The sequence below is a fragment of the Hyaena hyaena genome, unplaced genomic scaffold (genome assembly GCF_003009895.1).
Source record: "Hyaena hyaena isolate Hyena2069 unplaced genomic scaffold, ASM300989v1 scaffold_24, whole genome shotgun sequence".
Taxonomy (NCBI): domain Eukaryota; kingdom Metazoa; phylum Chordata; class Mammalia; order Carnivora; family Hyaenidae; genus Hyaena; species Hyaena hyaena.
The window spans coordinates 2,729,717-2,744,374 of record NW_024080656.1 but is presented as its reverse complement, the minus strand read 5'-3'; the positions used below and the strand labels follow the sequence as shown (position 1 = coordinate 2,744,374).

At 39.0% G+C, this 14,658-nt stretch overlaps 1 protein-coding gene across 2 annotated transcripts in view; it reads left to right on the top strand.

Moving 5' to 3' along the window:
* Nucleotides 1–12,767: 12,767 nt before the first annotated feature.
* The window catches only part of RFC1 (replication factor C subunit 1), an 83,239-nt gene continuing 81,348 nt past the window's right edge, over nt 12,768–14,658 (top strand). For both annotated transcript variants that reach the window (XM_039227017.1, XM_039227016.1), the window contains exon 1: nt 12,768–12,911. In XM_039227017.1, coding sequence (XP_039082948.1) covers nt 12,909–12,911 — 3 coding nt within the window. In that variant the 5' untranslated portion in view covers nt 12,768–12,908. The remainder of the gene's footprint in view (nt 12,912–14,658) is intronic.

Here is a 14,658-nt window from a genome sequence, read left to right as displayed (position 1 = left end):
TTGAATTACTGGATTATGTGGTAATTCTATTTTTAATTTTTGAGAAACTTCTTGCTGTTTTCTGCAGTGGCTGCACTAGTGTACATTACCACCAACAGTGAATGAGCTTTCCTTTTCTCTCCACATCTTCACCAACACTTGTTGTTTCTTGTGTTTTTTATTTTAGCCATTCCCACAGGTATGAAGTGATATTTTATTATGGTTTTGATTTGCATTTTCTTGATGATGAATGATGTTGAGCATCTTTCCATGTATCTGTTGTCCATCTCTATTTCTTTCTTGGAAAATATCTGTTCATGTCTTCTGCGCATTTTAGTTGAAATATTTGTGGGTTTTGTTTTTTGGTGATGAGTTATACAAGTATTTTATATACTTTGGATATTATTAAGAGGTGCTTTTAAAAGAGTAAAAATAAGAGAATTTTGAACAAAACGTTGGAGTTCCCCTAGTTAACATTTAGAGTGTATCCTTATACACACACATACACACACACACACACACCCCTAAACTCCACACACATTTTCATACTTTTAAAAAACATAAATATAATTATACACCATACACAATGTTCTATAATATGCTTTATTGTCTCAATAATTTATTGTGAAGATCTTTCAATGTCAGTATATGCATGCATGTCAAGTTCAATCTTTCAAAATAGAGGCATAATATTCCATCCATGGCATCAGTGCACCATATTTTTATTTACTTAACCACTTACCTACTTGCAAACACCTATGTTTTTCCATTTTTTCTATTACAAACAATTAAGCAATTACCAGCCCTGAAATAATAATTTTGCATATGTGATAGAAGAACTTGTTAAAATTGGAATTGCTGGGTTAAGGGGTGTGTCCATTTTCTATGTTTATGGATATTTCCTTACTGCTCTTCAGAAAGGTAATTGATACTTTTAAGCTCCCACCATTGGTGCATGAGAGCCAGTTTCCTCTCTCCTCCTCAGTATTAAATGTTACCAGTCCTTCTTTTCTGCCAGTGTGATAAAGAAAATATGACATTTCATTTTTGTATTCATTTGGGTTTCTCTAATTACTAATCTTGTATTCTTATTGGCCCTTTGTATTTCCTCTCCTGTGGGTTGCCTTTTCACCTCCTTTTTACAACTTTCCTATTTTTTTTGCCTTTTTCTAATGAATTAGAAGGGGTTTGTTTTATATAAAGCACTAAGTCTCTGGTCTGATATATATGTTGCAAATTTTCTCTTTCTACATTTTGTCTTTCAGCTCTTTTAAAACAGCATTATTGAAGTACAGTTCCCATACCATATGATTAATCCATTAAAATCATAGTAATGGATTTTCAGTATGTTAAGGATTGTGCAACCAACAATACAATCAATTTCAGAACATTATTTAATGCTATTTTTTAAAAAGTTTATTTATTTATTTTGCAAGAGAGAGAGAGAGAAGGGGAGAGGCAGAGAGAGCGGGAAAGAGAGAGAATTCCAAGCAGGCTCTGCACTGTTGTTGTGGAGTCCGATGTGGGGCTCCAACTCACGAACCATGAGATCATGACCTGAGCTGAAACCAAGAGCCGGATGCTCAACCAACTGAGCCACCCAGGCGCCCCTATTTAATGCTATTTCAATGTACATACATGTGAAAACGTTTTCATTTTTGTGCCAATTTATTATTTTTTTAAATATTTTTTTATTTATTTCTAGGAGAGAGAGAGGGAGAGAGAGAGACAGCGTGAGCAGGGGAGGGTCAGAGAGAGAGGGAGACACAGACTCTGAAATAGGCTCCAGGCTCTGAGCTGGCAGTCAGCACAGAGCCCGACGCGGGGCTCGAACCCACGAACCGCGAGATCATGACCTAAGCGAAAGTCGGACGCTTAACCGACTAAGCCACCCAGGCGCCCCTCTTTCCACTCTTTAGTTGTTCTTCTAGAATTTGTACATCTCCATATTTATACTTTGCATAATATTCAAGTATTGCTATCTTTCAATTCATTAACTTTAGACTATCCATTGGTTTGCTGTAATGTAGATGAAGATTTAGCTTTCTTATATTATTATTTCCTATTGGCAAAAAAAATACCTTTTTGGTTAAATTGATGGTTAGGGTTTACATTATTTTTACATAAATATTATTCATTGCTGTGTATTGTAATATACTATGTTCTCTCTCTTTTAGTGAAGAACAATTTCCCACGACACATTTGTTTCATTGCTTGGCTGGGTTTAGAATTCTAGTTTGGGGATCATTTTCAAATAAAATGTTGAAAGGAGGGGCGCCTGGGTGGCTCAGTTGGTTATGATTTCAGGTCATATGATTTTCAGCTCAGGTCATGATTTCACGGTTCGTGGGTTCAAGCCCGACATCAGGCTCTGGCTGACAGCTAAGAGCGTGGAGGCTGCTTCAGATTTTGTCTCCCTCTCTCTATGTCCCTCCCCCACTTATGCTCTGTCTCTCAAAAGTGAATAAACATTAAAAAAAAGTTTTTTAAATGTTGAAGGGAGACAGAGGTGGTAGAAGCTGATGCAATACCTCCAGCATCACGAGTCTTTATAGCAGCCAGCTCCATGTTCCCTGGACTGGCTCCAAGTTCAGAAGTGTGGGAGGCTATCGCAGTGGCAGTGGTAGTAACAGCAGGGACAGAAGTTGTAGTTTCCAAGTGTAACCTTAAAGCTCAAAGTCTAGTGATGGTGTCTGGCTTTATTTCTTCAGCCCCTGCCCCTCCAACATATTAATTAACCAAATTAATTCCCTGTTAAAATAACAACAACAACAACAAAAACAAAACCCTTTTCTGGAAGAAATATCTGGAACTATTTCTGTTTCCTACACTGAAGTCCAACACATACAATGTTATGCTTTGTGATTATGTTGGTAAATACTCCATACACAGCTGTTCTATATTTTGAATTGCTAATTACCTGGAATTGAAACCTGTTTTTTGTTGTTTCTGCTGATGTAACTCTCACTCGTGGTGCTGGTACTTGGTTTTCTTTGACTGTGAGTGCACACTTTGTGGTGGTGTGGGTTATCCATACAGCTATCGGGGGAAGAGCACTCCAGGTACATAATGAGTAGTGAGTGAAAAGTCCTTGAAACAGAATCATGTCTGGAACCTTCCAGAAATAATGAAGAGCTGTGGCTGAAGTGCAATGATTGCAAAAGGAGGCAGTAAGTACAGAGGTAATGGGACCACATGGTGCAGGGGATGGGGAGGAATTTGTTGTATGTTATTACCGAGAAGAGGAACTGGAAAGTCTTCAGCTCAGTGACATAATCTAATCTACATTTGAAAAGAATCACTCTGGATGCTGTGTTCAGACTGTACTGTAGGTGGAACAAAAGTAGAGTCAGGGCAATCGGTCAAGAGATAATAACCAGGAGAGACATGATGGGAGCTTAGACTTGCATGGTACTGGTAGATATAATGAGATTTGTTGGGTTCTGGTTATATTTTGAAGGTAGAGCCAACAGAATTTGCTGATGGTTTGAATGTGTGTGTGGGTGATGCATTGGGGAGAGGAGAGGAGAGGGGAGGAGAGAGAGAGAGAGAGAGAGACAGACAGACAGACAGAGTTAGTCTTAAGCAGGCTCAGGCAGGGCATGATTCCATGACCCTGGGAAATCAAGATTTGGACGGACACTCAACTGACTGAGCCACCCAGGTGTCCCTATCTTCAATTTTTTTTTTGAAAGCAAAGGACCCTTCTTAAAATTTCATTAAGCTTAAAATTTTTTTCCATTAAGCTTCACAGACATGTTATATATTATTTAGACATAAAACATTTTCTGATTTCATTGCTCATGACTATTTTGTTCATCCCAAGTCTAGTCTCAGAGTTAACATGCCCCCAAGCTAATTCTTGTTTCCTACCTCCAATCCTGTTTGTTCAACCACAACCATCCACCACAGAGTCATCTTTTTTTTTTTTTTTTTTTTAAACTTAAAAGAAGTTATAGAGGGGTGCCTGGATGACTCAGTTGGTTGAGCTTCTGACTTCAGCTCAGGTCATGATCCTATGGTTTGTGGTTTGAAGCCCTGTGTCGGGCTCTGTGCTGACAGCTTGAAGCCTGGAGCCTACTTTGGACTCTATGTCTCCCTCTCTCTGCCCTCCCCCGCTCACGCTCTTTCTTTCTCTGTCTCTCTCTCTCAAAAGTAAATAAATACTGAAAAAACTATTAAAAAATAGTTATAGAAAAGTTGCAAAAACAGCAGAATTCACACACATTCTTTACTCAGTTTTGCTTTATGTTAACTTACATAATCATTTACAATTATCAAAACCAGGATACTATGCTATGCTATATTTACTAAAGTATGGATCTTACTAAAACTTTTACCTATTTTCCTCCTAATGTCCAATGTCTAAAGTTTCCTTTTTCTGTCCAGGATCACACATTGTATTTAGTTCCTATGCATTTTTAGTCCTCTCCAGTCTGTGACAGTTCCTCAATCTTTCCTTGTCTTTCATGACCTTGACACTGTTGATGAATCCTGGTCAGTTATTTTGTAGAATGTTTCTCAATTTTGGTTTGTCTAATGTGCTCTCATGATCAAATTTAGATTATGCACACATGGTGGAAGAAGGGAAAATGGTGAAATTCAACTACAGTAGTGAGTTTCTTTTTTCTTTTTTATAGTACAGAGAGTAGTGAGTTTCAACATATAGTAATGTGAAGTTTTGTATATCCCACTGAAAGTACACTAAACATTTAAAAAAATGTCTAGGGAACCCCAGTTATTAGTGATCTGCTGTATTTATTTTACCTATTACAATGCTTACCACATCCCAGAGCTAATGATAGTTATATAAAGAAATAAAACCAGGTATAATATTTAAAAAATTTTTTTAAATGTTTATTTATTTTTGAGAGACAGAGAATGAGCAGGGGAGGGGCAAAGAGAGAGGGAGACACAAATCTAAAGCAGGCTCTAGGCTCTGAACTTTTAGCACAGAGCCTGATGTGGGGCTCAAATTCATGAGCCCAACTGTGAGATTATGACCTGTGGTGAAGTTGGAAGTGGGACGCTTAACTGATTGAGCCACCCAGGTGCCCCTCCAGGTATAATATTTTTAAATGTAGAGTCCAAAGCACTTGACCTTACTTGTCTTCAAGCAAAGAGTAGCTTGCTCTTTCTATAGCAACTAGCAGTTTATATGGGTATGTTGAAAAGTTTTCCTTATGTCCTTTTTGTGGCAATGATTAGACCTTATCTGAGTAAGATTTTTGCTGTATGTTTTATGGAAGATATGAATTTATTGGAATTCTTTTCTCATGTGTCTTTTCTATTCTGACTTGTGTTCATTTACAAGATTTTTTAAACTTCTCATATATATTACTCTGTATAAATATAAATACTACTTAAATTGCATGTCAAGAGGGGTGCCTGCCTGGATCAGTTGGCTAAGCCTTTGACTTTGGCTCAGGTCATGATCTCACAGTTCATGAGTTCAAGCCCCATGTCAGGCTCTGTGCTGACAGCTCAGAGCCTGGAGCCTGCTTCAGATTCTGTGTCTCCCTCTCTCTCTCTGCCCCTCCCCTGCTCATTTTCTCTCTCTCAAAAAAAAAAAAAAAACACATTAAAACAATTAAGTTGCATGCCAAGAAAGGTGAGATATGAGGTTTCCATGGAAATTCAAAATATTTTTTATTGTAAACATTGCTGGAATATGAATGAGGCTTCTGGGTATATATTATGAAAACTCAGATTCTCAAGAGTCTTAAAGGCCTATAATTTCCAGGTATGTGGTCATTCTTACTATAGAAGCAATTTTCAAATAACTGATGGTAGTTTCCTTTATTTGCTATACTTCACATTATTTCTATAAAACAACAAAAATAAACATTCTGGGATTACTTTGATTTGTAGGGTTTGGAGAATGAAAGATTATCCTAATCCTAAAATCTATTATAACTACAGGGGCACCTGGGTGACTCAGTTGGTTAAGTGTCCAACTTCAGCTCAGGTCATGATCTCATGACTTGTGAGTTCAAGCCCCACATTGGGCTCTCTGCTGTCATTGCAGAACCCACTTTGGATCCTCTATCTCCTTCTCTCTCTGCCCGTTCTCTGTTCACTCTCTCTCAAAAATAAATAAACATTAAAAAAATCTATTACCACAACAAAATGCTGTTGACATTCTTGTTGCTCTGTCCATAACCACTCTTAAAACTGCCAGTGAGGGGCGCCTGGGTGGCTCAGTCAGTTAAGCATCCGACTTCGGCTCAGGTCATGATCTCACAGTTCTTGGGTTTGAGCCCATGTCGGGCTCTGTGCTGACAGCTAGCTCAGAGCCTGGAGCCTGCTTCAGATTCTGTATCTCCCTCTCTCTCTGACCCTCCCCTGCTCACGCTGTCTCTCTCTCTCTCTCTCTCAGAAGTAAATAAAAAACCAAAACAACAACAAAAAAAACCTGCCAATGAATATGTTAGGAAATTAATGTACAACTTGAAATACAGTATATGTATTTGATTATATTGGTATATTATATCAATATTATTTAACCAAACAATATATTTGATTATATTAATATAATAAAATGTATATGTCCACAGTGAAAGTTTTATACTTTTTGTTAAGTTTACTATTTTAAATGTAAATGTTTCTTCTAACTTAAGTGAAGACACTGACATACTTAGGAGAAACTTTTTATATTAATTACAGTTTATAAAAATCATCAGGCAAGTTTATATAAATTTAGATTACTAAAGTATAATCATATTAAAAGGGTTAATTGAATATCACCCAAGAATTAAGGTAAATGACATAGTGCCTAATTTCCTAAATTAGAATATATGCACTATCATGGTGACGGAGTATGATTTAATGATTATGCTCATAAATAGATTACAAGGTCAACATCACTGGGCTGGATCTGTAGTCATCATAAATGCAGAGAAGGATAAGCTACCTAGTAGACTGTTTTCTATAAGGAACATGTTCCAATAAACCCCGACAAAGCAGGACATGCTAATATTTATCCAGAGGGCAGAAAGTCACATTTGTTGTTGCACAGTGAAAATTCGATTGGTTTCTGTTGACTTATAAAAGTCTATGTGAAAGACAATGTAGTTATTGTGCTCCTGAAAAGGATTTTAAAGAGACTTCAAGTACAGAGTTATTTCTATCATACAGATAAGTTAACTAAGGTAGTGGCATTAACATTGAGAATTTACATTGAACAGTTGTTTTCCACTGACTCCACATGGTAGTAGTTAGATTATAAAGGATGACCAAAATTCAAATCATGTACTTTCTAGTTAATGTCCAGGTTTTAGTCACTTCAGGAGGACAATGATTTAACTCTCTGTATATGTTATGGAAAGAGAGCCAATTATATGCACAATCCAACTATTCACAAGTTTAGAAACCTACCAATAAAGATGTTAATGTTAATATTCCTACTTTTGTGGTAGAGGGTTCTTCATTGAGTGGAAATAATTCTCCCATTAGAGATATATCCCTAAGTTGGGGAAGTAAAGAGACCCTTGACTTTCACATAAAATTGGTTTTGTTGGCAAAGCTTTCCCTGAAGCCCTTTCTTTTAAGGATGAACAAGGCCAGTGAGCATTGGGTATAATCAGATCCAATATATAACATATCCCTTAAAAGTGTGTCTTCTCTGTGTTAGGTCTCAAATCATTATTTTAATAGACACCCTTAATTCTGGAAACTGCACTGCTTATCCAATTGCTGTATTATCTGTTACCAATGTCATTCTGGAATGAATTATTAGTCTTATTTATTCATCAGCTGATTTGAGAAATAGTTACACAAAGAAGAGCTGAACTAATAACTAAAGAGAGCATGAAGAAAAACTTTTGATGGAGGTAATTTTAAGAAAATATGCCAGGAATCTTTGTTAGCTAATGTTTTACATCACCAATAAATCACTTTCCTGTGTCTCTCTGAAAAACTATCCAAAAATCAGCAGCCCTAGTTTGTTGTAATTTCCTGGAAAGGCATTATTGTAGTCTTTCAATTAATACTGAGACATGGAAGTAGTTACTGAGCTATTACCATTTTATTCTCATTGTCAGTGAGAGGCCACAGAGGTGGAAGGTGCACATACATTGGTCTTTGGCCTGGAGCAAATTCATACTAGGGGATCTAATAGAGTAGAGCCCAGTAAAGGTTAAAATCCAGATGCAGTTATTGTGGAGAAATAAATATAATAAGAGATTGTTGTTCCAGTATAGACAAGTAAAAAAAAATCATAATTGGTAATCCTTTAAGCACTTTTCAGATTTCTCTGCCATGGAAAACAAATGGGTATCATATTTTGACATTAAACACATGGTAATCTTTTTGGTCATAAAAATACCAAGTGTAAGAATGATGGGATCATAGCAGTCTTACAGCGTAAAATCTTATAAAGCCTTCCCATTACACTTGGAATAAAATTAAAACTTTTTGTTAGTGCTTAAGGCTCTATAGGATCTCTCCCCTCACCTCTGCTCAAATTAATCTCTTATCACTTCCACTTAACTCTGTACTGGTCATAAAACTGGATTTCTGGCTATTCTCTCGGTATGTTTAACTTATAATCATATCAGGGTCTTTATACTTGCTGGCCCCTTCTCAACATCCACATCCCAGCTCAATGTCTCCTTAGATCACTTCTTTACAATACTTCCACACCTCCTCCCCAGATACCCTCTATCTCATAAGGCTGCTTTTTTTTTCTGTATAGTACTTAACCCTTATCTGAAGATACAGACTTTATTTTTGTCTGTTTATTTATTTTTCTCTTTTCCTCAAAGACATAAACTTCAGAAAAGCTGGGACTATGTGTCTTATTAACTATGGGTTCCCAGCAAGCACATTAAAAAGTGCTGACACACAGTTGATGATCAATAAATATTTGTTGAATGATGCATCAGTGAAAACCACCCCAGCAGAGAAAATAAGCATGGATATTCTGTTCATGCTTATTTATGGTTATGTTTTGGGTTCTTCACAATATTTCTGTTCTGGCTACTTACCACTTTACAACAAACTATCCCAAAACTTACCACCTTAAAAGAACAATTATTTTATTACACTCACACTACTGTCAGGGAATTTAGGCAAGCTTTGATTAGGTGATTTCTCTGCTCTAATAGTGTTGGTTGGGGTCATTTCATAGAATTTCACCAGCAGCTGGTATGGTGGGTCCAAGATGGCTTCACTTACAAGCTTGGTAGCTTGTGGTGATGGCTGTAATCCTGGGGTCAGCTGGTCCCTTCTCTTGCTTTACATGGCAGCTCAAGGGTCCAGTAGAGCAAGGTAGGAGCTGCTAGTCCTCTTGATGCTTACATCTGGAATTGTCAAATCAGACACAGGTTAGCTCAGGTGAAGGGAGGAGTATCAAAGCATATGCAGTCATTTTTAATCTGGTACACTTCTTTTTTTTTTTTTTTTTAATGTTTTATTTATTTCTGAAAGAGAGACAGCATGAGAAGGGGAGGGTCAGAGAGAGATGGAGACACAGAATCTGAAACAGGCTCTGAGCTGTCAGCACAGAGCCTGATGTGGGGCCCAAACCCACAAACTGTGAGGTCATGACCTGAGCCGAAGTCAGACGCTTAATCGACTGAGCCACTCAGGCGCCCCAATCTGGTACACTTCTGAGATAGAATATTTCCAAGTAAATGTTCCTAAAAAAAACCCAATCCAAAAAAATTCAGTATCTTTCTGGAAGTTACAGGCTTCTGACTTAAGTCTCCACTAAATTCAGGGAAGGCTTCAAATGCTAAAAAAGAAATACAAAAATTAAAAATAATATGAAAGATATGTAAAACTTTGAATATATATCTTAATTTACTTATTTGCAACGCAATGAACATTGTAAATTGGTTTATATCCTCTGAGATTATAAGCAAAATTTGTGATCTGCTTGCTGTGTACATTTTTATGGAGAGTAAATTCATAGTTTTTACTGATATTTTAGTTTCTAATGACTTCCCTCCTCCCCTATCAAGTATTTCCCTAAGCAAAATTATGGAGTGTAAGGGGCGCTGCTTGGCTCAGTTGGCTAAGTGTCCAACTTAGGCTCATGTCATGATCTAATGGTTGGTGAGTTTGAGCCTAGCATTGTGCTCTCTGCTGTCAGTGAGGAGCCTGCTTCTGATCCTCTGTCCTCCTCTCTCTCTGCTGTTCCCCCACTTGTTTTCTCTCTTTCTCTCAAAAAGAAATAAACATTTAAAAAATTATGGCGTGCATAAGTTCATTTTTATATCTATCTCCTTTGATAATATCTAGCCTTGTGTAATAATAATGATAATAGCTGACTTAAAAAGATTATTATCTTATGTGCCAGGAGCATTGTTAGATTACAACCCTAAGAAGTACTACTATCATCCTTATTTTATGAATGAGGAAACTGAGGCATAGTAACTTGCCCATAGCACGTGGTGGGACTGGGAACCCTACCATACTGGCTGCAGATGGTCTGATGCAATGGGGCCCTGTTCACGAGTAATAGTTTACTCCTTTGTAAATTGGGGATAATAATAGCAGCCAGTGTCACTGTGGGTATTCGATGAGCTGAACTAGGAGAGTCCATAGCTGCACGTCTGGCACATATTACACTGGGCATCTGATAAATATAAGCTCTCCACACTTAGCCTCTGTTGTATTCCAGAAGGCTTTGCTATCTTTCCTTGTAGAGATATTGGTGTGATAAAATGTAAGACCTAAAAGGTTGGGTGGGTGGGTAAGGATCTGAAAGTCTAGGACCAAACCTGGAGATACTGCTCTCTCCACTAAACTCCTCAGGGTCTCATGTTTTCTCTTAAAATTGTATGCAAATATGGTATTGTATTCCACAATTCAGTTGCTTATCTATTAATATGGAACTTGATTACCCCAAAGCTTTAGGGATCATTGTTGTTCTGTGATCCACCTTGGTTATGTCTGTCACATACACAACTGCCCTGAGGAATTTAGTGCAGGTTTGGGAATTTGACACCTAGATTCCTTGTGTGGACACTTTAGCTTGTTTGGGCCTTATATTTTTCACTGATAAAATGGAGTTGAGTGTTGATGACTAGATGATTTTACCAAAGTCTTTTCTATTCAGGAAGTACACAGTATGAAATTGTCCTTTAGAGGTGCCTGGGTGAATCAGTGGGTTAAGTGTCAGACTCCTGATTTCTGCTCAGGTCATGATCTCAAGGGTGGTGAGTTTGAGCCAGTGTTGGGCTCAGTGCTCACAGGGTGGAGCCTGTTTGGGATTCTCTGTCTCTTTTTTTCTCTCCTTCTGCCTTTCCCCTGTTCTTGCTTTCTCTAAAATATAAACACTTAAAATTGTCTTTTAGCCTGTTTTTCAAACTGTGAGTTTCCACTTAGCAGCAAAAACCCCAATTCGGTGGGCCAAACATTAAAAAAAAAAATCAGGGTAACTACTCTTTGGTGAAATTCTTGTTTCAGAATACATATTTAAATGTAATGTGCGATGGCAAAGGAAACAATAAAACTAATAGGCAACTGACGGAATGGGAAAAGATAGTTGCAAATGACATATCAGATAAAGTGCTAGTATCCAAAATCTATAGGGAACTCATCAAACTCCACACCCGAAAAACAAATAATCCAGTGAGGAAATGGGCAGAAGACATGAACAGACACTTCTCCAAAGAGGTCATCCAGATGTCCAACAGACACATGAAACAATGCTCAGTGTCCCTCATCATCAGGGAAATACAAATCAAAACCACACTGAGATACCACCTCACGCTGGTCAGAGTAGCTAAAAGTGAACAAATCAGGAGACTGTAAATGCTGGTGAGGATGTGGAGAAACGGGCACCCTCCTACACTGTTGGTGGGAATGTAAGCTGGTGCAGCCCCTCTGGAAAACAGTGTGGAGGCTCCTCAAAAAATTAACAATAAAACTCCCCTATGACCCAGCAATCGCACTGCTAGGAATTTACCCAAGGGATACAGAGTGCTGATGCATCGGGGCACATGTACCCCAATGTTCACAGCAGCACTCTCCACAATAGCTAAAACATGGAAAGAGCTTAAGTGTCCATCAACGGACGAATGATCAAGAAGATGTGGTTTATCTATACGATGGAATACTACGTGGCATTGAGAAAGAATGAAAGCTGGCCATGTGTAGCACCATGGATGGACCTTGAGGGTGTTATGCTGAGCGAAATAAGTCAGGCAGAGAAGGACAAATATCATATGTTTGCATATAGGAGGATTAGGAGGAACTTAACGGAGGACCATGGGGAAGAAGAAGGGGGGAAATGGTGGGGGAAAGGGAGAGAAGCAAACCATGAGAGACTCTTGAATGCTGAGAACAAACTGAGGACTGATGGGTGTGTGGGGGGAGGGGGAGATGGACATGGAGGACGTCACTTGTGGGGATGAGCACTGAGTGTTATATGGAAACCATATAGTGTATTTACCATACACTATTTAAGAACAAATACACTATGGAAACAATAGTGTATTGACCATACACTATTTAAGAAAAAAAAAAGTAATGTGTGAAACCTACATCTGAAATATTTATCTTCATCGCTGGTGATAGCTGGAACACTTGAAAGCTAGTATAAGGCAGTGCACCCTCCAGACGTGTGCTCGAGAGAAACCTGGTTTGCCCGCCTTAGTAGATCAACCTCGGAAGCTCTATTTGAGCACTGCCACTAAAAGCCCCCAGCGCAAACCTGCGCGGGACCACGGTCCCGTAGCTCCTCGCGATGGCAGCGGCCCTGCGGCCTGCGGGGCGTCACCTGGGCCGACGTCGCACCTCCCGCCTCCGGCCTGGGCCAAAGTGAAGCTGCGCGCCTTCTGACGTCATCACCGGGCGCCGCGGCCCCCGCCACCTTCCACTTCGCGGGAGAAGTTGTTGGCGCCAATGGATCCCGAGCCCCGGTAACGGATTCCCTAGCCCACCGGCCTGCCAGCCCGCGCCGTAGTCCGTGGGCTGCCATGGTGAGTCTCTGGGGGAGGCTGTGCGGCTCCGAGGCTTGGGAGAGTCTGCAGGCTGGGTGTGGACCGGGCGCTTTTGGAATGCAGGGTGGGGGAGGACGGACGGCGGTGCGGGGCTCCGGAGGGAAGCGAAGGCATGGAAGGGGCCACAAATCCAGCACGGGTCGCACAGCTTTCCTGGGAGCGTGGGGTTTCAGCTCTCGGCAGCGGGCTGAGCTCCTCCTGGCTTTTGGTGCTGCGACGCAGCTTTCACTTTTTTTAGTCTGGGGGGAAGGGAGGAAGGAAGAGAGTAAAGAAGATTTGGGGGATTAGCGATAAAGTTGTTTTCCTGTTTGGCGTTGCCCGAAGCCTCTGCGTCTTGCCTAAAGCATTGATTTCAAGCTCTTGTTCAAGGCGGAGAAAAATGTAACAAACTTTACTTTCTAATGAGTAAGTTGTCTTAGGCCTTGAACTTTCGTCATTAATAGCGCCACGAAACGCTCATCACAGAGCCTTTTGAGACCAAGGGCGTAGGGAGGATGCTTTATTTTGTTTAAATGAGTTGGTAGAAGTCAAAGGGATAGCACGGTTTACCAAGGAAAAAACCCCCAAACCTCAGCAACCCTGGAGGTTAAGACAGATGTAGTAAATCTGACAGCTGTCATCGCTTATCACCTGATTTAAAAATTATCTTATAAAATCACACCTTTGTATAATTCTGCATAAAGCATATAAATTGGGCGTGAAATGATTATGCAGCCGTCAAAACAGACATTTATGCTGGTTATGGAAATAGATACGGGTATGTGTGTGAAATATTTAAAGGAAAATTTATGATGTTCTGTTAATCCAGTATCTACTTCATAAACAGGCATTTTCCCCACTATTTTTTAACTCATTTATCACAACACCAGTATTCTGGAGGGAAAATTTTTATGCCACATTGGGAAACCTTGCAGCCTTAGTGTTTTTTTTTTTCTCACAAAGGATAAAATAATAGCTACCTTGTACCAAATAGCTATACGTGAGCTGTTTGTTTTATATACTTTTACTCATTTAAACCTCTCAGCAGTCTAGTTTTACACATGGTGAAGGAGGCTTTTAGAGTTTAAACAGTTTGTCATACAACTAATAAATGGTCGAACTAGAGTTAGAATCTTTTTTTTCTGACCACTACATTATACTGTCTCCCTAAAATGATTATAACTAAATTATTGGACTTAAGGCACTATAGTGTTATGGAAGGTTGATGACATTTGGAGTCTTGAAGGTAAGAGTAAGGCGATAATTTAGTCTCCCTCTGCCAGTTGGTAGTTACGTGTTGGTGGATTTTATTTGGTTTAAGTAAATAGCTTAACTTTAACTTATTTAAGCTTATGTTTTTCTTAACTGTAAAAAGGGGCAAAATATAGCTGTCTTAAGTGATTATCTTGAGGATTAAACAGGATAATATATGTAAAGCTTCTGTTGTGGCACCTAGCATGTGGAGGTATTATACTACTATGTGATTACCAATGATTTTCTTAGGAAGGACTCTGTGGAACATTGTATAGTTTAAGGGGTATCAAAGATGCCTCTGATGTTGTCGGTTATAACTAACAGTGGTTTGTATAGTCAACTTTTGATCATCCAGGTACTTTACATTTTGGTTCTTTTCTGTCTTAGTACTTTTGTTCACAATGCAGGTGAAAAATAAAGCTCTTCAAAGAAAAGGAGTAGGGTTCAGATGGGTCAGTTTTGCTCTTTGTTAAAGGGAAAGGTTCCATAACAT